At 45.0% G+C, this 23,076-nt stretch overlaps 2 protein-coding genes across 2 annotated transcripts in view; one reads left to right on the forward strand and one right to left on the reverse strand.

The window, feature by feature from the left end:
- Positions 1 to 23,076, reverse strand: part of LOC128450900 (E3 ubiquitin-protein ligase TRIM35) — a 454,970-nt gene that overhangs the window by 325,359 nt on the left and 106,535 nt on the right. The gene's annotated exons all lie outside the window — the stretch shown is intronic.
- Positions 1 to 23,076, forward strand: part of LOC128450987 (nesprin-2) — a 54,235-nt gene that overhangs the window by 5,555 nt on the left and 25,604 nt on the right. Inside the window, exons 7-9 of the mRNA XM_053434756.1 lie at positions 6,143 to 6,305; positions 8,953 to 9,140; positions 9,276 to 9,426. Coding sequence (XP_053290731.1) covers positions 6,143 to 6,305; positions 8,953 to 9,140; positions 9,276 to 9,426 — 502 coding nt within the window. The remainder of the gene's footprint in view (positions 1 to 6,142; positions 6,306 to 8,952; positions 9,141 to 9,275; positions 9,427 to 23,076) is intronic.

Raw genomic sequence — 23,076 nt, forward strand, 5'->3', positions numbered from 1 at the left:
TCCTGCTGCCAGAGTTTGAGATAGTGAAAAGTGAAATCCTTCTTCCTTTCACCTGCTCCAATGGCTGATATGAAAACCACCTTTTCACAGAATGAACAAAGCAGAAACAATTTGCATTTATAGATTTAGATTTAACGTTAAAACAGGAAGGGAGAACAAAATATATCTGCTTATTATATTATATTCTTTCAGACTTTATTCTAGTGTTTACCTGCAGATTCTAAGAATCTCTGAAACTGAAGAAGTCTCTTGATTGAGATGAGAAAGGTCTACGGCCCCGTTCACACCTGGTGTTCACGTCATGTGATCAGATCCCTAAAACCACATGTTGATACCAGGTGTGTAACTCCTGAAGGATTCTACTCTTTGCATTTGACCTTCACTTAATTAAAAGCATCATCTTTATATTTTAGTTTGAAAACAGGGACTTGAACCCAAAAGGCTGCAGACACAATAAGAACCTTCCTCTCTCTGTCTGCTGCAGTTTGATTGGTGTTTAACTCTCGTGTTCTGGATGAGTCAACGTGATGGAGGCTGATCTCAGGATCCAGAGTCAGGTTCCTCTCGCTCTCCGTCAGTTACTCAGATTCCTCGTGGTGGAGCAGGACAGCCTGGTGGGTCTGACCAGTGCGGGGGGGGGGGGGGGGGGGGGGGGATGGTGACTGATCCCCCATGAGAGACTTAGACCGGCCATATGGGGACGGCTCGGGACAGACGTCTCCAACTTAGAGACAAGAATGATTTCAGAACATCTCACAAGTAGAAACAGAAACTGAGGGTGGGTCCTCGGGTCAGTTTCACAGCTGACGGGTCGTTAGTGTCGTCCATCTTCATCAAGAGGGAGCATCACGCACATTAGACCCCCCCCCCCACACACACACACACACAAACACACAGCAGGGAGGGGGCAGTGTAACGAGGCTAAGCCCGTTAATGAGCCGCTGCCTCGTGGCTGTGATGGAATGTGCAGCTGTCACTCTCTCATCTTCATTGTTCTTAAACCAGAGACACAGAAAAGGCCTGATTCTGATTCCCAGTCTGCAGGAAGCCGTTAACGACCGTTACATCCACTGGCTGCTGCTGAGTCCATACTGGGAGACCAGTGTCGTTGTGGAGTTTGAATTCAAAGCTTTGAGAGGAGTTTTGATTTGAACTCGGTGGCTCAAATCTTATCATTTCAGAGGTTTTGATTTAGAATCTGATTCTGAGCCCACAGATCGGAGGCTCGGCCTGATGCAGACTGGGGGGGGGGCACTAAGCTGATAAACAGGGGGAGGGTCCCCACAAGCTGCTTAACATGACCAGGAAGTGATTTCATCATCGTCATATCACACACCTCAAAACCATCAGGTGCACGAACCAATGAAATCAGATCATTCAAGATGACACCAAGAATTCTGCTTTATATAAGTGTGTATGTGTGTGTTAGTGCGTGTGTGTGTTAGTGCGTGTGTGTTTGGGTGTGTGTGTGTGTGTGTGGGTGGGTGTGTGTGTGTGGTTGGGTGTGTTAGTGCGTGTGTGTGTGTGTGTGTGTGTGTGTGTGTGTGTGTGTGTGTGTGCGTAAAAAGTAGCAGACAGGGCTGAAAGTAGATTTGTAGATCAGTGGGCTTCGGCCTTCACTTAACCCCCCCGCCTAGCACCCTAATCCAGCCAGGCCCCCCCACCCACTACTCTGAGCTGGCGATGCAGGAAGCTGATTAAAACCAAGGAGCTGATAACTGCTGCACTTTGTTTTTCTTTGCTTCGAATCATAGTAAATATTATGCTGATAGAAAACAGTATTTTTGGTTCTCATGTTGTATTCGTAGACCTTCAGCTGCTCAATGTTCGCTGGTCTCACGTCTTCCTTCACTTCAGCACGACCACGATCATCTTCTGAAGATTAAGATTAAGATTAAGATGCATTTATTAGTCCCAAACACATGCACAGACATGCACAGGCACACTCATGCAGGTAGGGAAATTTAACCTCTGCTTTTGACCCATCTGGTGCAGGACACACAGAGCAGTGAGCGACCATGTACGGCGCCCGGGGAGCAGATGTTGGGGGAGTAAGGTGCCTTGCTCAGGGGCACTAGACAGGGTAGGGAGAATCCTCTTGGATTTTTGGACAGATCAATCCAGGTTCGTCTTTTTGTTGTTTCTCCGTGGAGAATCTTCCTCTAGAAACCAACATGTCCGACTCTGCCAACGTGTGATCCAGATCGTAGTCTGTAAATAAAGATGGACGACATGACTGCTCCCAAAAAGTTAAGCTTTTGCCCCCTAGTGGCTGGACACAGAATGCCGCCTACTTGTTAGCTAAAAGCATCGTAGGACACATAAGTTTGATCTTAGTTATTCGATGTGTCATGATCGTGGTTGAGATGTCCTGATTGACAGCTGAGACTGACTCACAATTGGTCAAGCGTGTTTGATACCCCCCCCCCCCCCCCCCCCCCCCCACGATCGCTGCTTCGGATTCAAGATGTTTTGGCTTCATTTCCTGGGAGCAGGAGGAAGTCGAGCCACGTCCATCTTTATTTCCGGTCTTGGACTCAGCACTACAGCATCACATGATGGCGTGAGGCTCATTTGAACCACACTGAATCACACAGGGCTCAGATTTAGTTGCGGTTCTGTGGTCGGTCCCGGTGCCGGAGTCCTGCCGCTCTGAGTCACATGTTTGGACAGAGGCAGTGGATGAGCGGCGGTGGAGAGGAGCTGACTCAGAGATGACCGTCGTGTCCTCGGCCTTTGTCTGCGTCTCGCATCACTAAGTTGTGTCAGATGACGGCTGAGGTCTGACTTGCTCGGGGATTAGAAGCGTTGACACTGTCTCGCTGCCTTTGTCCCCAAAACCAACCGGGTGCTCCGTCCCCGGCCCGGCAGCTGCCGGCTGCTGACACCAGCCTTTGTGCCGACGGGCCCTCGGCCCCGGGGGCCACCGGGGGCCACCATCCTCCCTCCTCATTGTCTGAGTGCAAGATGCACGGGAGGCAGGCGTCTTTTAAAAGACAATCCCCCCCCCCTGTCGTCCTCCTCCGTCTCCTCACACCTGGCACATGTGCACATTTACTTCTTTACAGTGTTTTGTGTCTGAATTACAGTTTGTCGAGTCGTTAATTTCAAGTGGAGCTTTTGCAGATTAATTTAGTGTTGAGTTGTCGAGCGCTCTAACAACAACATAAAAGAGAGAAGTGTGCGTTTAATGGACTCGCTCTCTTTTCAAGTGGTCCCACTCCTGGTCGTCATGGGGACGATGTGGAGCTTTTATGGTAAAAAGGAGGGATGGTGAAATGGAGAGAGAGAGAGAGAATCTGAGTATTCAGGTCCGAGTGTGAGGGTTTGGATTTTAATCTCCTCAGCGAGAACATCTTCCTACAAAGGAGCATAAACAGAGATATAGTAGATTATAATATAATATATAACATCTGTTCTATAACACTGGGGTTAGAACCTTTCTGTGAGAAACACTTTGGAGCCTTGAGTCTGAATCAATTTTAAATAATGCTGTGATTCGAGGATCTTAAAACAAATCCACACTGTTACGTTTTCATTTAAAACTTGTATTTAATAATATAAAGTTATTATTATTATTAACACACCTGAAAACACAATGCATGAATGAACATCCTGCAAAATGGTGGAATAGAAATGAAAAGATATGAATTAAGCAGCTGATAAGTAATTATCTCTTTAAATAAATAATCAGGAAACGTATTTAGTGATTCACTTAAAGATAAATTCCATGTTGGCCTCGTGGCCCATGAATGAAACCACAACAAACATTAACACAACGGACACTTGAACGTGAATATAGCAGAAACCATTAGTTCACCACATGGAGCACGTTATGAAAAGAGGTTTAGATTTCTCCATCTTCTCCTCCACCTGTTGCAGCGTCGACCTTCAGACGTGTTATTTATTACTGCACTTATTGCTCTGGACCCCCGGCCTCTTTCTCTGTGATGGAGGGAGGTGGCAGATGGACTTTTCTCCAGGCGCAGGTTTCCCGCTGGGTGTGTGTGTGTCTGCAGCTTCGATAATGTCCGAGGTCCAGAAGCTGCACCTGGAATCTGCTCGAGACCTGGACTCACTTCAATGAGCTCCGGGGCTTTGTTCCCGGTTGTGGACTCTGTTGATGCAGGTCTGCACTGGTGTCACCGGATATTCTATATTTGATATATTCTTATACTTTTACAGATATTTTACACCTTGAATATCTCATTTTCTGCTCGTACAGTACGTGTCACCCTGCTGAGTAAAGCTGAAGTGAGCAAATACAAACACGTGTCCTTCTGCAAACCTAAAGGCAATAAACTATATATGAGATTTATCAAGTTCTGTTGGTTAAATTTGTTTGTTGTTAAAAGTAATTACTTTTTTCTAAATTTTTTTAAGGATTTTGCCTTTTTACATTCATCACTTGTTCACTTTTCTTCAGCGTTTCATCTCAAAGACTTTTATTTGAAACCTATTTAGTTGCTGTCAGGTTTCATAAAGATGCTCGTGACTCCGTGTCCCCGAGTGAACCTGTTCCAGATGCTTGTGGAGGAGAGAGTATGGAGAGAGGGAAGGAGGAGGAGGGGACTGCAGAGGAGGAAGAGGAGTGGGTGGGGGGGGGTAGTGCTCTTTACAGCGGATGAGCCATCGCTGCGGAGTCGCCTCCTCACCAGCCCGTAAGTACCTCTCCCTTAGCCCTCTCGCGCCCGGCTGGCGTGAGGCTGAGGAGGCCGGCAGCTGAATGGGAAGCAGATCGGGGGGTTTATTGTGATAAAGAGGAGAAGAAGCAGGAGGAGGAGGAGGAGGAGGAGGAGAGATGTAGAGCAGGAGAGAAGGGGGATGGGCCAGGCTTTGTCAGTGCAGTGCAGGCATGTAGGCAGACACACAACGACACATCAGAGCAAATTGAGCTCAGATCCGGTTGTCTTGTTGTGTGTGTTGGTTTCTGTGACCGCGTGGGCAGCAGGAGTGAGTGTGTGTGTGTGTGTGTGTGAGTGTCTGTGTGTGTGTGTTTGTGAGTGTCTGTGTGTGTGTGTTTGTGTGTGTGATGCTGTGAGTCGTCCACGGTCGCAGCAGCAGCATGTTTGTGATGTCACTGGTGTTGTTCTCCGCCCCCTCATCCACTTCCACGTCCTCACATGATGGAGACGCAGGAAAAACCCCAGCGTGCACCTGCATGCACACAAACACATGCACACAAACACATGCACACAAACACATGCACACAAACACATGCACACAAACACATGCAGCTGCATCTGGAGACAGCATCTGGACAGTAGCATGTGTCCCAGCATTCCAAACACCAGGATGTGCCTCCTCAGTCTATATGTGATGTAAAAAGCAGCGTCTGCAGTTTGTTTCTCTACATTCTGGTAAATTTCTCAAGAGTAAACCTCGATGAAAACAATCAGGCACATGAAGTGGACTGATTTCTATGAGTGTGTGTGTGTTCTGGTGCAGCTTCATTGAAGTTAAGGGGCGGCTGGGCTTTGGAGATATGAGCAACTAGTTGATTTCTGGGCTTGTGCAGTTTAATCTGTTTCTGTTCTCGTCAGATATTCATATATTATTATGTAGAAATATAAATCAGAAGTCTCACAACTTACATTGGTGTGTTTTTGTTTCAGGACAATGACAGAACTGCAAAGTGAACACTGGCTGCACCTGAGTTCAGCCTGAATCACACACTCACTCTCACACACACACACACATACACACACAGACACACACACACACACACACAGGTGTTTTGGGTGGAGTCCTCTCAGTCACACTCACAGGTGGTGTGTGTGACCCTCTCTGCATTGTGCTGCTGCGTGTGGAGCTGCGTGTGCGTGGATAGTGTCTCTCTCTCGCTCTCTCGCTCTCTCTCTCTCTCTCTCTCGCTCGCTCTCGCTCTCTCTCAGACAACACCCAGCTCTCAGTCAGATGTAGGTCAACCATAAATGCTCCTGTTGTGTCATACGTGAGAACGATAGCAGTTATTTTAAGTATTAAAATCTGACTAAAACCAACTCATGGCTCAATGACCTGAGGCCTCTGGTTTCATGGTGGGTCAGATCTAATATCAGATTCTTCCCTGGACTCAGATGTTTCCCGCTTCTCGTTGAAATGTGACGTGGCACCTCTTAACGTGGAGCTCTTCCTCCTGCAGGGTGAGGAAGCTGAAGGAGACGCTGGTGACGGTGCAGCAGCTCGACAAGAACATGAGCAACCTGCGCTCGTGGCTGTCTCGCATCGAGGAGCAGCTCTCCAGGCCGGTGGTCTACCACGTCTGCCACGGAGACGAGATCCAGAGGAAACTGGCCGAGCAGCAGGTGAGCAGGAGACATGTGTTTATGAGGAGCTTCTGTTTTCATCTTATCTGATTGTTTGTCAGCATGAAAACACAAAAGCTGTTGGGTCTCGACCCAAAGAGGAACCCGTTCACTTTGTGTGTGGATCTGGATCAGGGGGCAGACACAGGGATATTGAGATAGAACAGGTTTTGATATTTTCGTTGATTTCTTGGATCTCGTTGAAATGAATCAGTCAATTTGAATCAAGCCTCTTAAAATAATTGAATTAAAAAAGGTGTTCATGAGTGAAATCTGAATCTCTTAACGGGCGGTTGGGCCTTGGTGGAGGTTTGAGCTCCTCCAAGTTAATTTATTTAATTTGATCGTTATGTTATATCATTTTATCCTTTTTGTAAAGCACTTTGCTTTGACAATATAAGTGCTTTACAAATTAAGCTCTTTAGAGAGATTCACCGAACATATATTTTATCATACAGAACAATTAGAGTCGTCAGTAAAAGAGAAAAAGAAAAAGAAAATGTCATCTTCCAGAAGAACCAGGTGTAAAAAGCAGCTTTAAATGTGCACTGAGCAGAATGGAGACTCACCACAGGCCTGTTTAAGAGCCTGACCCCCCCCCCCCCCCAAAAACACACACACACACACAAACACACACACACCCTGTAGTAATAACTGAAGTGTGGAGGAGCGCGTGCTGCAGAGTGGATTCTCAGCACGCTGCCGGAGGAGGGGGTGGGGGGGGGGTTGTTTGTGAAGGAGGAAGCAGGCACACACATGCACTGAGAGCCAGACTCCACAGGGTGCCCCCCCCCCCCCCCCCCCCCCCCCCCCCCCCCCCCAAACAAGAGGAAATGGACTTCAGCCTCTTGGTCCATTACGAGTGGCTCGTTCTGCTACTTTGGCAAAAGGAGGAGTGTTGTTGGTTTGAGAGGAAGTGGATCTGCAGGAAGGAAACTACAAACTGCAATGATTCCACCATGATTTATATTGATATAATATATATTATCAATCAAATGATGTTAAATTTTTTATCCTTAAAGGTCGAGAACTGGTTTTGTTCAATGCAGACGTTGACCCCAACCACCAGCATTTGTTAAACAAAGTCTTTGGGTGTTGGCTTGTCAATAACCATGAATATTGTTTTTGATGTAATAAAACTCATTTGATGGTGATGCATCATGGCTGCAGGTGAACTAGATATTTCTTATTTTAGTTTTATGATGGATTTTCGAGCCGTGAATGAAGGTCACGTCTGAGTGAGCAGACTTTTAAAAGAAGTCTCGATCTGGAGAGGATCTGACAGACAAATTGGACGATTGGATTTTATTTCCTGTCTGAATTTGGACAGTGAGATGAGGAGGAGGAGGAAGAGGAGGAAGAGGAGGAAGGACACACGTCTGAAGAGAGAAATAACAGACATGAAAACCTGAGAGAGTTTTGGAGAGAAGTGAAAGAGACGGGACGTCTGTATTTGAGAGGAAAGAGGCTTCAGCTCGTCCATTAGTGGACGAGTGACAGCTCCAAGGAGTCCTCACACGTCGCCTGGCAACACAGAGAGTGGTCACTCTGGACAAGCGGGAAAACGACGAGAGTGGCGTCAGTCCTCCGAGGGACATCAGGGGGACATCAGAGGGACATCAGAGGGACATCACAGGGACATCACAGGGACAACACAGGGGACATCACGGGGACATCACAGGGACATCACAGGGACATCATAGGGACATCACAGGGACATCTGAGGGACATCACAGGGACATGAGAGGGACATCCGATAGACATCATAGGGACATCTGAGTGAAACCAGAGGGTATTCTGAGGGACATCACAGGGACATCACAGGGACATCACAGGGACATCACAGGGACATCCGAGTGACACCAGAGGGACATCACAGGGACATCACAGGGACATCACAGGGACATCAGAGGGACATCAGAGGGACATCACAGGGACATCTGAGAGACACCAGAGGGTATTCTGAGGGACATCACAGGGACATCACAGGGACATCACAGGGACATCTAAGGGACATCACAGGGACATCACAGGGACATCACAGGGACATCAGAGGGACATCAGAGGGACATCAGAGGGACATCAGAGGGACACCTGAAGGACATCAGAGGGACATCACAGGGACACCAGAGGGACATCAGAGGGACATCAGAGGGACATCAGAGGGACATCAGAGGGACACCTGAAGGACATCAGAGGGACACCTGAAGGACACCTGAAGGACATCAGAGGGACACCTGAAGGACATCACAGGGACATCACAGGGACATCAAAGGGACATCACAGGGACATCACAGGGACATCACAGGGACATCACAGGGACATCAGAGGGACATTCGAGGGACATAAAAGGAAGAACAATCTACTGGGGAACGTGTTAAAACTGAGCTGGGACCCAATCTCATAGTTGTGTTAACAGTTTGCACAATTTATCTACAAAACAATAACTTTTATTCTGTGTCAGCGTCTCATAACCACAAATTACATATTCTACTGAAGCTGTCAAAATGCAACTTGTTATTAATTCATTTTAATCTTCTACTGCTTGAAGTTCTTCCCCATTTTCCTTTGTGCATCATCCTGTTGGTGGACGATGGTGTGAATCCACAGTTTGACAGTATTGTGTTGTCCTGTGTCCGTCCTGCAGGACCTGCAGCGGGACATCGAGCAGCACACGGCGAGCGTGACCTCGGTGCTGACGCTGTGCGACGTCCTGCTCCACGACGCCGACGCCTGCGGCTCCGACTCGGAGAACGACTCCATCCAGCAGACCAGCCGGAGCCTGGACCGGCGCTGGAGGAACATCTGCGCCATGTCCATGGAGAGGAGGATGAGGTGAGCAGCTGGTGGTTCTATGAAGCCGGGACTGGAGCTTGTGTCAAATAGAGAATGAACGTGTGGATTAGATCAGATCGACAGGACTGGATGTGACGCTTTGAGGTTTTAACTTTGAGAAATGTCTCTCGTCAGGATCGAGGAGACCTGGCGTCTCTGGTGTAAGTACCTGGACGACTACTCCCGGTTTGAAGACTGGCTGAAGAGCGCCGAGTTCACCGCCGCCGACCCCGACTCGGCCGGCGTCCTCTACACCAGCGCCAAGGAGGAGCTCAAGAAGTTCGAGGTCAGCAGACAAATGTGTATTGTTCTTTTGGCAGAGCTCTGATAGATTCTGGATCTCATGATGAGGGAGCTGCCGGGTCCAGGTGTCTCCTTGCTCCTCTGACGTGTCCCTCTGGATTAGAAACCCAGATTAGCGTCCGGTAATCTGGGCTCTGCCGGGATTCCCTCGGCTCCACAGCCACAGAGTAGATAGTGTTGATTTCCTGACACGTTTCATCCTGATGACGCCGCTGACTCACACACAGCGGCGGCTCCAGTGACACGTGCTGGGAGCTGTGGGAGCTGTGGGAGCATCATCACTAGAAAACCAGTCGAGGGTTCAAATCCATAAAGTGACTGGAACAGGCTTTAATCCTGAGAGCAGCTGCAGCCTGTTGTCTGTGTGTGGTGTTAGATATTGTGTGATTTTAATATACAGATATTTAAAGAAGGATGATGCTTGTTCTGATTTAATTTAATCCAGCCTTGATTCCTCTTGAAGTTTATAGTTATTAAAATCACATATTCAATCTAATAGGAATTTACAAGGGAAATAACAATAAACTAGGGCTACGTTGTAGCACTTGCGGGCCCGAGCACCCGCACGTTGAAGCCTGTTGCGGTCGGTGGAGAGAGCGATCGATGACCAAGCGCACATCATCGATCGAGCATGCACTTCTCCACGTTAAATGCGTTTTGCGCTCTGCGGCAGTTGGTTTGCCAGTAGGTGGCGCCATCACTATTATTACGCACAGACATATATATCTGTTCATGTAGGCGCTCTGATGTAGCGTGAGCAATTTTGTGTCAATTGGACAATGTTAACACAACTTAATTTTCACACTGATCAGTAGGTGGCGCTATGACCCTGAACTAATATTTATATGTGGAGCTGTTCAGAATAGTATTGTGATCATAGGTCAGTAGTTTGGAGCCGGTTGGATAATGCAGAGTGGATTAACAAAGTACTTCCTGTTTCCTGGCGAATCAGTAGGTGGCGCTATGACACTGAGGAAATATTGACACATAGAGCTGTTCAGGCTTGTACTCTTATCATGTGACAGAAGTTTGGTAGTGATAGGACAATGCACAGTGGAGTTATGATAACATCGTGTCCTTTGGCGAAGGAAAATCCTTCGCCGCACATCAATGTTTACACGGTTTGAGGAAACGTCACAATTCTGACCATGATCTAATGACTTGACTGATCTGATTTGAGCTGTATATTGTAAATCAGCCAGGAGCAGTTCATCAAAGTATAAAACATGTCACTTCCTGTAGCCACCAGGGGGCGCTGTAATTTCAAGTCATAATTTCTGTGTAGATGTCATCAGGATGGCACCCTTGTCTTACATGTCTAGTTTGGACTCGATTGGACAATGTATGTCCGAGATACAGAACCTCGTGTTTTGATGGCGTTTAATCAAACTCAAGACGCCACGCCACGGTCACACGGTGTGACGAAAGGTCAATCTCTTAATCACTTTTTATCTCCATCTTGTTGTGATGGCACTGATCTTAATTTGAAGTTAATCTGATGAAAGCCCTGGGACAAGTGCATCAAGTAAAAATGTGGAATATGGAAAAAAAATGGCCACTTAATCCAAAATGGCGGCCTCCCTGTTTGGTCAAGCATACCTATCCAAGATATTTTTTTGTTTGTTATGAAACGACACATGTCCCGATAGATTTGTATAAATGTCGGCCATCGTAGTGCCGGGGTTGCCCTATAGGGGGCGCTGGTCAGTTTTTTTGCCACGCCCATTTCTTAAAACCATATGAATATCTTCAGGGGGGGCTGTTGTTACACACATGTAGTTTGAGAGAGATAGAATCATGAACACTGAAGTTACAGCAATTTCGTGTTTCACGGCGAGTTGATGAACTTTAATGCCACGCCATTCATATGGCGTTTGACGAAAAGTCACGGTAATCTTATGTCTTCATTGTCAATGTCTTGGGACCCATTTGATACAGTTTGACATGGTTAAGGTCAGTGGATGAGGAGAAATTCATCCAAGTGTAAGACAAGCAAAAAACAAGACATTTCCTGTTGCCACCAGGGGGCGCTGCGGTTTTAAGTCATCATTTATGCATAGATGTCATCAGGCGGGGACTATTGTCTTACATGTCTAGTTTGGACTTGATTGGAACATGTATGTCCGAGATACAGATGCCCGTGTTTTGATGGCGTGTAACCAATTTTTAACGCCATGCCACGGTCACACGGTGTGATAAAAAAAAAATCCCTCAATCATTTTTTATCTCCATCTTGTTGTGATGACACTCATCTGAATTTGAAGTTGATCTGATGAAAGCCCTGGGACAAGTACGTAAAAGTAAAAATGTGGGATATTGCCAAAATGGCCACTAAAAGCAAAATGGCGGACTTCCTGTTGCGTTTTTCATAATGCTCCATGAGACTTTTTTTCATGACTGGTCACGATACACCTATATCCAGATTTTGATGAAAATCCGTTATGTGGAAACCTAGGGGCTGGTTCCAGGGGGCGCTGTAGAGCCATTTTGCCACGCCCAATTCCAATTACTCCAGAATACTAAAATATCCGCAGACCTTGAATTTCCTGCAAAGTTTCATAACTTTTTGAGCATGTCTAGACCCTGAAAAAGCCCCCCAAAGGGAAATAATAATAATAATAATAATAATAATAATAATAATAATAATAATAATAATAATAATAAAAATCCTTACAGATTCAATAGGGCCTCTCACCATTCGGTGCTCGGGCCCTAACTAGGGCTACGTTGTAGCACTTGCGGGCCCGAGCACCCGCACGTTGAAGCCTGTTGCGGTCGGTGGAGAGAGCGATCGATGACCAAGCGCACATCATCGATCGAGCATGCACTTCTCCACAATAAATGCGTTTTGCGCTCTGCGGCAGTAGGATTGCCAGTAGGTGGCGCCATCACTATTATTACGCACAGACATCTATTTATCTGTTCATGTAGGCGCTCTGATGTAGCGTGAGCAATTTTGTGTCAATCGGACAATGTTAACACAACTTAATATTCACACTGATCAGTAGGTGGCGCTATGACCCTGAACTAATATTTATATGTGGAGCTGTTCAGATTAGTATTGTGATCATAGGTCAGTAGTTTGGAGCCGGTTGGATAATGCAGAGTGGATTAACAAAGTACTTCCTGTTTCCTGGCGAATCAGTAGGTGGCGCTATGACACTGAGGAAATATTGACACATAGAGCTGTTCAGGTTTGTACTCTTATCATGTGACAGAAGTTTGGTAGTGATAGGACAATGCACAGTGGACTTATGAAAACATCGTGTCCTTTGGCGAAGGATGATCCTTCGCCAAACATCAATGTTTACATGGTTTGAGGAAATGTCACAATTCTGACCTTGATTCAATGACTTGACTGATCTGATTTGAGCTGTATATTGTAAATCAGCCAGGAGCAGTTCATCAAAGTATAAAACATGTCACTTCCTGTAGCCACCAGGGGGCGCTGTAATTTCAAGTCATAATTTCTGTGTAGATGTCATCAGGATGGCACCCTTGTCTTACATGTCTAGTTTGGACTCGATTGGACAATGTATGTCCGAGATACAGAACCTCGTGTTTTGATGGCGTTTAATCAAACTCAAGACGCCACGCCACGGTCACACGGTGTGACGAAAGGTCAATCTCTTAATCACTTTTTATCTCCATCTTGTTGTGATGGCACTGATCTTAATTTGAAGTTAATCTGATGAAAGCCCTGGGACAAGTGCATCAAGTAAAAATGTGGAATATGGAAAAAAAATGGCCACTTAATCCAAAATGGCGGCCTCCCTGTTTGGTCAAGCATACCTATCCAAGATATTTTTTTGTTTGTTATGAAACGACACATGTCCCGATAGATTTGTATAAATGTCGGCCATCGTAGTGCCGGGGTTGCCCTATAGGGGGCGCTGGTCAGTTTTTTTGCCACGCCCATTTCTTAAAACCATATGAATATCTTCAGGGGGGGGCTGTTGTTACACACATGTAGTTTGAGAGAGATAGAATCATGAACACTGAAGTTACAGCAATTTCGTGTTTCACGGCGAGTTGATGAACTTTAATGCCACGCCATTCATATGGCGTTTGACGAAAAGTCACGGTAATCTTATGTCTTCATTGTCAATGTCTTGGGACCCATTTGATACAGTTTGACATGGTTGAGGTCAGTGGATGAGGAGAAATTCATCCAAGTGTAAGACAAGCAAAAAACAAGACATTTCCTGTTGCCACCAGGGGGCGCTGCGGTTTTAAGTCATCATTTATGCATAGATGTCATCAGGCGGGGACTATTGTCTTACATGTCTAGTTTGGACTTGATTGGAACATGTATGTCCGAGATACAGATGCCCGTGTTTTGATGGCGTGTAACCAATTTTTAACGCCATGCCACGGTCACACGGTGTGATAAAAAAAAAATCCCTCAATCATTTTTTATCTCCATCTTGTTGTGATGACACTCATCTGAATTTGAAGTTGATCTGATGAAAGCCCTGGGACAAGTACGTAAAAGTAAAAATGTGGGATATTGCCAAAATGGCCACTAAAAGCAAAATGGCGGACTTCCTGTTGCGTTTTTCATAATGCTCCATGAGACTTTTTTTCATGACTGGTCACGATACACCTATATCCAGATTTTGATGAAAATCCGTTATGTGGAAACCTAGGGGCTGGTTCCAGGGGGCGCTGTAGAGCCATTTTGCCACGCCCAATTCCAAATACTCCAGATTACGTAAATTTTCACCACTCTCTAATTTACTGGAAAGTTTAAAAACTTTTTGAGCACGTTGAAGCCCTCAAAAAGCCAATTCATTGTTCGGAGAATAATAAGAATAATAATAAGAACTAGGGCTACGTTGTAGCACTTGCGGGCCCGAGCACCCGCACGTTGAAGCCTGTTGCGGTCGGTGGAGAGAGCGATCGATGACCAAGCGCACATCATCGATCGAGCATGCACTTCTCCACGTTAAATGCGTTTTGCGCTCTGCGGCAGTAGGTTTGCCAGTAGGTGGCGCCATCACTATTAATACGCACAGACATATATATCTGTTCATGTAGGCGCTCTGATGTAGCGTGAGCAATTTTGTGTCAATCGGACAATGTTAACACAACTTAATTTTCACACTGATCAGTAGGTGGCGCTCTGACCCTGAACTAATATTTATATGTGGAGCTGTTCAGATCAGGATTGTGATCATAGGTCAGAAGTTTGGAGCCAGTTGGATAAGGCAGTGTGGATTAACAAAGTACTTCCTGTTTCATGGATAATCAGTAGGTGGCGCTATGACACTGAGGAAATATTGACACATAGAGCTGTTCAGGCTTGTACTCTTATCATGTGACAGAAGTTTGGTAGTGATAGGACAATGCACAGTGGACTTATGAAAACATCGTGTCCTTTGGCGAAGGATGATCCTTCGCCGCACCTCAATGTTTAAATGGTTTGAGGAAATGTCACAATTCTGACCTTGATTCAATGACTTGACTGAGCTCATTTGAGCTGTATATCTTAAAGCAGCCAGGAGCAGTTCATCAAAGAATAAAACATGTCAATTCATGTTGCCACCAGGGGGCGCTGTGATTTCAAGTCATAATTTCTGTGTAGATGTCATCAGGCCGAAACTCTTGTCTTACATGTCTAGTTTGGACTTGATTGGACCATGTATGTTCGAGATACAGATGCTCGTGTTTTTATGGCGTGTAACCAAACTTTAACCCCATGCCACGGTCACACGGTGTGAAGGGAAAGAAATCCCTTAATCAGTTTTTATCTCAATCTTGTTGTGATGACACTCATCTGAATTTGAAGTTTATCTGATGAAAGCTCTACGACAAGTAAATCAAAGTAAAAATGTGGAATAGGGCTAAAATGGCCACTAAATCCAAAATGGCGGGCTTCCTGTTTAGTCTAGCATATCTATCCAAGAGACTTATTTGTTTGTTATGAAAAGACACATGCCCAAATCGATTTTTGTACATGTCGGCCAATCGTAGTGCCGGGGCTGCCCGTTAGGGGGCGCTAGTCAGTTATTTTGCCACGCCCATTCCTTAAAACCATATGAAAATCTTCAGGGGGGGGATGTTGTTGCACACATTTAGTTTGAGTGAGATAGAGCCATGAACACTGAAGTTAGAGCAATTTCGTGTTTCGCGGCGAGTTGATGAACTTTGATGCCACCCCATTAATATGGCGTTTGACGAAAAGTCACAGTTATCTTATGCCTTCATTATCAATGTCTTGAGACCCATTTGATACAGTTTGACATGGTTGAGGTCAGTGGATGAGGAGGAATACATCCAAGTGTAAGACAAGCAAAAAACAAGACATTTCCTGGTGCCACCAGGGGGCGCTGTGATTTTAAGTCATTATTTCTGTGTAGATGTCATCAGGCCGGGACTCTTCTCTTACATGTCTAGTTTGGACTTGATTGGACCATGTATGTTTGAGATACAGATGCTCGTGTTTTGATGGCGTGGAACCAAACTTTGACGACACGCCACGGTCACACGAAGTGACGGAAAAAAATTCCGTTGATCATTTTTTTTCTCAATCTTGTTGTGATGACACGCGTCTAATTTTTAAGTTGATCTGATGAAAGCTCTACGACAAGTACATTAAACTAAAAATGTGGAATTTGGCCAAAATGGCCACTAAATCCAAAATGGCGGGCTTCCTGTTGCGTTTTTCATAATGCTCCAAGAGACTTTTTTCTATGATTATTCACGTTACACCAGTGTCTAGATTTTGGTGAAAATCGCTTATGTGGAAACCTAAGGGCTGGTTCCAGGGGGCGCTGTTGAGCCGTTTTGCCACGCCCATTTCCAAATACTCCAGATTGCGTAAATTTTCACCACTCTCTAATTTACTGGAAAGTTTAAAAACTTTTTGAGCACGTTGAAGCCCTCAAAAAGCCAATTCATTGTTCGGAGAATAATAAGAATAATAATAATAAGAATAATGCCTACAATTTCAATAGGGCCTCTCACCATTCGGTGCTCGGGCCCTAACTAGGGCTACGTTGTAGCACTTGCGGGCCCGAGCACCCGCACGTTGAAGCCTGTTGCGGTCGGTGGAGAGAGCGATCGATGACCAAGCGCACATCATCGATCGAGCATGCAGTTCTCCACGTTGCATGCGTTTTGCGCTCTGCGGCAGTAGGTTTGCCAGTAGGTGGCGCCATCACTATTATTACGCACAGACTGATAGATCTGTTCAAGTAGACGCTCTGATGTAGCGTGAGCAGTTTCGTGTCAATTGGAAAATTTTACCACAATGTCATTTTCACACTGATCAGTAGGTGGCGCTATGACCCTGAACTAATGTTTATATATGGAGCTGTTCAGATCAGGATTGTGATCATAGGTCAGTAGTTTGGAGCCGGTTGGATAATGCAGAGTGGATTAACAAAGTACTTCCTGTTTCCTGGCGAATCAGTAGGTGGCGCTATGACACTGAGGAAATATTGACACATAGAGCTGTTCAGGCTTGGACTCTGACCATGTGACAGAAGTTTTGTAGTGATAGGACAATGCACAGTGGAGTTATGATAACATCGTGTCCTTTGGCGAAGGAAAATCCTTCGCCGCACATCAATGTTTACACGGTTTGAGGAAACGTCACAATTCTGACCATGATCTAATGACTTGACTGATCTGATTTGAGCTGTATATTGTAAATCAGCCAGGAGCAGTTCATCAAAGTATAAAACATGTCACTTCCTGTAGCCACCAGGGGGCGCTGTAATTTCAAGTCATAATTTCTGTGTAGATGTCATCAGGATGGCACCCTTGTCTTACATGTCTAGTTTGGACTCGATTGGACAATGTATGTCCGAGATACAGAACCTCGTGTTTTGATGGCGTTTAATCAAACTCAAGACGCCACGCCACGGTCACACGGTGTGACGAAAGGTCAATCTCTTAATCACTTTTTATCTCCATCTTGTTGTGATGGCACTGATCTTAATTTGAAGTTAATCTGATGAAAGCCCTGGGACAAGTGCATCAAGTAAAAATGTGGAATATGGAAAAAAAATGGCCACTTAATCCAAAATGGCGGCCTCCCTGTTTGGTCAAGCATACCTATCCAAGATATTTTTTTGTTTGTTATGAAACGACACATGTCCCGATAGATTTGTATAAATGTCGGCCATCGTAGTGCCGGGGTTGCCCTATAGGGGGCGCTGGTCAGTTTTTTTGCCACGCCCATTTCTTAAAACCATATGAATATCTTCAGGGGGGGGCTGTTGTTACACACATGTAGTTTGAGAGAGATAGAATCATGAACACTGAAGTTACAGCAATTTCGTGTTTCACGGCGAGTTGATGAACTTTAATGCCACGCCATTCATATGGCGTTTGACGAAAAGTCACGGTAATCTTATGTCTTCATTGTCAATGTCTTGGGACCCATTTGATACAGTTTGACATGACATGGTTGAGGTCAGTGGATGAGGAGAAATTCATCCAAGTGTAAGACAAGCAAAAAACAAGACATTTCCTGTTGCCACCAGGGGGCGCTGCGGTTTTAAGTCATCATTTATGCATAGATGTCATCAGGCGGGGACTATTGTCTTACATGTCTAGTTTGGACTTGATTGGAACATGTATGTCCGAGATACAGATGCCCGTGTTTTGATGGCGTGTAACCAATTTTTAACGCCATGCCACGGTCACACGGTGTGATAAAAAAAAAATCCCTCAATCATTTTTTATCTCCATCTTGTTGTGATGACACTCATCTGAATTTGAAGTTGATCTCATGAAAGCCCTGGGACAAGTACGTAAAAGTAAAAATGTGGGATATTGCCAAAATGGCCACTAAAAGCAAAATGGCGGACTTCCTGTTGCGTTTTTCATAATGCTCCATGAGACTTTTTTTCATGACTGGTCACGATACACCTATATCCAGATTTTGATGAAAATCCGTTATGTGGAAACCTAGGGGCTGGTTCCAGGGGGCGCTGTAGAGCCATTTTGCCACGCCCAATTCCAATTACTCCAGAATACTAAAATATCCGCAGACCTTGAATTTCCTGCAAAGTTTCATAACTTTTTGAGCATGTCTAGACCCTGAAAAAGCCCCCCAAAGGGAAATAATAATAATAATAATAATAATAATAATAATAATAATAAAAATCCTTACAGATTCAATAGGGCCTCTCACCATTCGGTGCTCGGGCCCTAATAATGCCTACAATTTCAATAGGGCCTCTCACCATTCGGTGCTCGGGCCCTAACTAGGGCTACGTTGTAGCACTTGCGGGCCCGAGCACCCGCACGTTGAAGCCTGTTGCGGTCGGTGGAGAGAGCGATCGATGACCAAGCGCACATCATCGATCGAGCATGCACTTCTCCACGTTGCATGCGTTTTGCGCTCTGCGGCAGTAGGTTTGCCAGTAGGTGGCGCCATCACTATTATTACGCACAGACATATATATCTGTTCATGTAGGCGCTCTGATGTAGCGTGAGCAATTTTGTGTCAATTGGACAATGTTAACACAACTTAATTTTCACACTGATCAGTAGGTGGCGCTATGACCCTGAACTAATATTTATATGTGGAGCTGTTCAGATCAGTATTGTGATCATAGGTCAGTAGTTTGGAGCCGGTTGGATAATGCAGAGTGGATTAACAAAGTACTTCCTGTTTCCTGGTGAATCAGTAGGTGGCGCTATGACACTGAGGAAATATTGACACATAGAGCTGTTCAGGCTTGTACTCTTATCATGTGACAGAAGTTTGGTAGTGATAGGACAATGCACAGTGGAATTATGAAAACATCGTGTCCTTTGGCGAAGGATGATCCTTCGCCAAACATCAATGTTTACATGGTTTGAGGAAATGTCACAATTCTGACCTTGATTCAATGACTTGACTGAGCTCATTTGAGCTGTATATCTTAAAGCAGCCAGGAGCAGTTCATCAAAGTATAAAACATGTCACTTCATGTTGCCACCAGGGGGCGCTGTGATTTCAAGTCATAATTTCTGTGTAGATGTCATCAAGCCGGAACTCTTGTCTTGCATGTCTACTTTAGACTTGATTGGACCATGTATGTTCGAGATACAGATGCTCGTGTTTTGATGGCGTGTAACCAAACTTTAACGCCACGCCACGGTCACACGGTGTGAAGGGGAAAAAATCCCTTAATCAGTTTTTATCTCAATCTTGTTGGGATGACACTCATCTGAATTTGAAGTTGACCTGATGAAAGCTCTACGACAAGTAAATCAAAGTAAAAATGTTGAATAGGGCCAAAATGGCCACTAAATCCAAAATGGCGGGCTTCCTGTTTAGTCTAGCATATCTATCCAAGAGACTTATTTGTTTGTTATGAAAAGACACATGCCCAAATCGATTTTTGTACATGTCGGCCAAGCGTAGTGCCGGGCTGCCCGTTAGGGGGCGCTAGTCAGTTATTTTGCCACGCCCATTCCTTAAAACCATATGAAAATCTTCAGGGGGGGGATGTTGTTGCACACATGTAGTTTGAGTGAGATAGAACCATGAACACTGAAGTTAAAGCAATTTCGTGTTTCACGGCGAGGTGATGAACTTTGATGCCACGCTATTAATATGGCGTTTGACGAAAAGTCACAGTTATCTTATGCCTTCATTATCAATGTCTTGAGACCCATTTGGTACAGTTTGACATGGTTGAGGTCAGTGGATGAGGAGGAATACATCCAAGTGTAAGACAAGCAAAAAACAAGACATTTCCTGGTGCCACCAGGGGGCGCTGTGATTTTAAGTCATTATTTCTGTGTAGATGTCATCAGGCCGGGACTCTTGTCTTACATGTCTAGTTTGGACTTGATTGGACCATGTATGTTCGAGATACAGATGCACGTGTTTTGATGGCGTGGAACCAAATTTTGACTTCACGCCACGGTCACACGAAGTGACGGAAAAAAATTCCGTTGATCATTTTTTTTCTCAATCTTGTTGTGATGACACCCGTCTAATTTTTAAGTTGATCTGATGAAAGCTCTACGACAAGTACATTAAAGTAAAAATGTGGAATTTGGCCAAAATGGCCACTAAATCCAAAATGGCGGGCTTCCTGTTGCATTTTTCATAATGCTCCAATAGACTTTTTTCTATGATTAGTCACGTTACACCAGTGTCTAGATTTTGGGGAAAATCGCTTATGTGGAAACCTAGGGGCTGGTTCCAGGGGGCGCTGTTGAGCTATTTTGCCACGCCCAATTCAAATTACTCCAGAATACTAAATTGTCCGCAGACCTTGAATTTCCTGCAAAGTTTCACAACTTTTTGAGCATGTCTAGACCCTGAAAAAGCCCCCCGAAGGGAAATAATAATAATAACTAGGGCTACGTTGTAGCACTTGCGGGCCCGAGCACCCGCACGTTGAAGCCTGTTGCGGTCGGTGGAGAGAGCGATCGATGACCAAGCGCACATCATCGATCGAGCATGCACTTCTCCACGTTGCATGCGTTTTGCGCTCTGCGGCAGTAGGTTTGCCAGTAGGTGGCGCCATCACTATTATTACGCACAGACATATAGATCTGTTCAAGTAGGCGCTCTGATGTAGCGTGAGAAATTTTGTGTCAATTGGACAATGTTTCCGCAACTTAATTTTCACACTGATCAATAGGTGGCGCTATGATCCTGAACTAATATTCATATATGGAGCTGTTCTATTCAGGATTGTGATCATAGGTCAGTAGTTTGGAGCCGGTTGGATAATGCAGAGTGGATTAACAAAGTACTTCCTGTTTCCTGGCGAATCAGTAGGTGGCGCTATGACACTGAGGAAATATTGACACATAGAGCTGTTCAGGCTTGTACTCTTATCATGTGACAGAAGTTTGGTAGTGATAGGACAATGCACAGTGGAGTTATGATAACATCGTGTCCTTTGGCGAAGGAAAATCCTTCGCCGCACATCAATGTTTACACGGTTTGAGGAAACGTCACAATTCTGACCATGATCTAATGACTTGACTGATCTGATTTGAGCTGTATATTGTAAATCAGCCAGGAGCAGTTCATCAAAGTATAAAACATGTCACTTCCTGTAGCCACCAGGGGGCGCTGTAATTTCAAGTCATAATTTCTGTGTAGATGTCATCAGGATGGCACCCTTGTCTTACATGTCTAGTTTGGACTCGATTGGACAATGTATGTCCGAGATACAGAACCTCGTGTTTTGATGGCGTTTAATCAAACTCAAGACGCCACGCCACGGTCACACGGTGTGACGAAAGGTCAATCTCTTAATCACTTTTTATCTCCATCTTGTTGTGATGGCACTGATCTTAATTTGAAGTTAATCTGATGAAAGCCCTGGGACAAGTGCATCAAGTAAAAATGTGGAATATGGAAAAAAAATGGCCACTTAATCCAAAATGGCGGCCTCCCTGTTTGGTCAAGCATACCTATCCAAGATATTTTTTTGTTTGTTATGAAACGACACATGTCCCGATAGATTTGTATAAATGTCGGCCATCGTAGTGCCGGGGTTGCCCTATAGGGGGCGCTGGTCAGTTTTTTTGCCACGCCCATTTCTTAAAACCATATGAATATCTTCAGGGGGGGCTGTTGTTACACACATGTAGTTTGAGAGAGATAGAATCATGAACACTGAAGTTACAGCAATTTCGTGTTTCACGGCGAGTTGATGAACTTTAATGCCACGCCATTCATATGGCGTTTGACGAAAAGTCACGGTAATCTTATGTCTTCATTGTCAATGTCTTGGGACCCATTTGATACAGTTTGACATGGTTAAGGTCAGTGGATGAGGAGAAATTCATCCAAGTGTAAGACAAGCAAAAAACAAGACATTTCCTGTTGCCACCAGGGGGCGCTGCGGTTTTAAGTCATCATTTATGCATAGATGTCATCAGGCGGGGACTATTGTCTTACATGTCTAGTTTGGACTTGATTGGAACATGTATGTCCGAGATACAGATGCCCGTGTTTTGATGGCGTGTAACCAATTTTTAACGCCATGCCACGGTCACACGGTGTGATAAAAAAAAAATCCCTCAATCATTTTTTATCTCCATCTTGTTGTGATGACACTCATCTGAATTTGAAGTTGATCTGATGAAAGCCCTGGGACAAGTACGTAAAAGTAAAAATGTGGGATATTGCCAAAATGGCCACTAAAAGCAAAATGGCGGACTTCCTGTTGCGTTTTTCATAATGCTCCATGAGACTTTTTTTCATGACTGGTCACGATACACCTATATCCAGATTTTGATGAAAATCCGTTATGTGGAAACCTAGGGGCTGGTTCCAGGGGGCGCTGTAGAGCCATTTTGCCACGCCCAATTCCAATTACTCCAGAATACTAAAATATCCGCAGACCTTGAATTTCCTGCAAAGTTTCATAACTTTTTGAGCATGTCTAGACCCTGAAAAAGCCCCCCAAAGGGAAATAATAATAATAATAATAATAATAATAATAATAATAATAATAATAATAATAATAATAAAAATCCTTACAGATTCAATAGGGCCTCTCACCATTCGGTGCTCGGGCCCTAACTAGGGCTACGTTGTAGCACTTGCGGGCCCGAGCACCCGCACGTTGAAGCCTGTTGCGGTCGGTGGAGAGAGCGATCGATGACCAAGCGCACATCATCGATCGAGCATGCACTTCTCCACAATAAATG

The sequence above is a fragment of the Pleuronectes platessa genome, chromosome 11 (genome assembly GCF_947347685.1).
Source record: "Pleuronectes platessa chromosome 11, fPlePla1.1, whole genome shotgun sequence".
NCBI classification, from domain to species: domain Eukaryota; kingdom Metazoa; phylum Chordata; class Actinopteri; order Pleuronectiformes; family Pleuronectidae; genus Pleuronectes; species Pleuronectes platessa.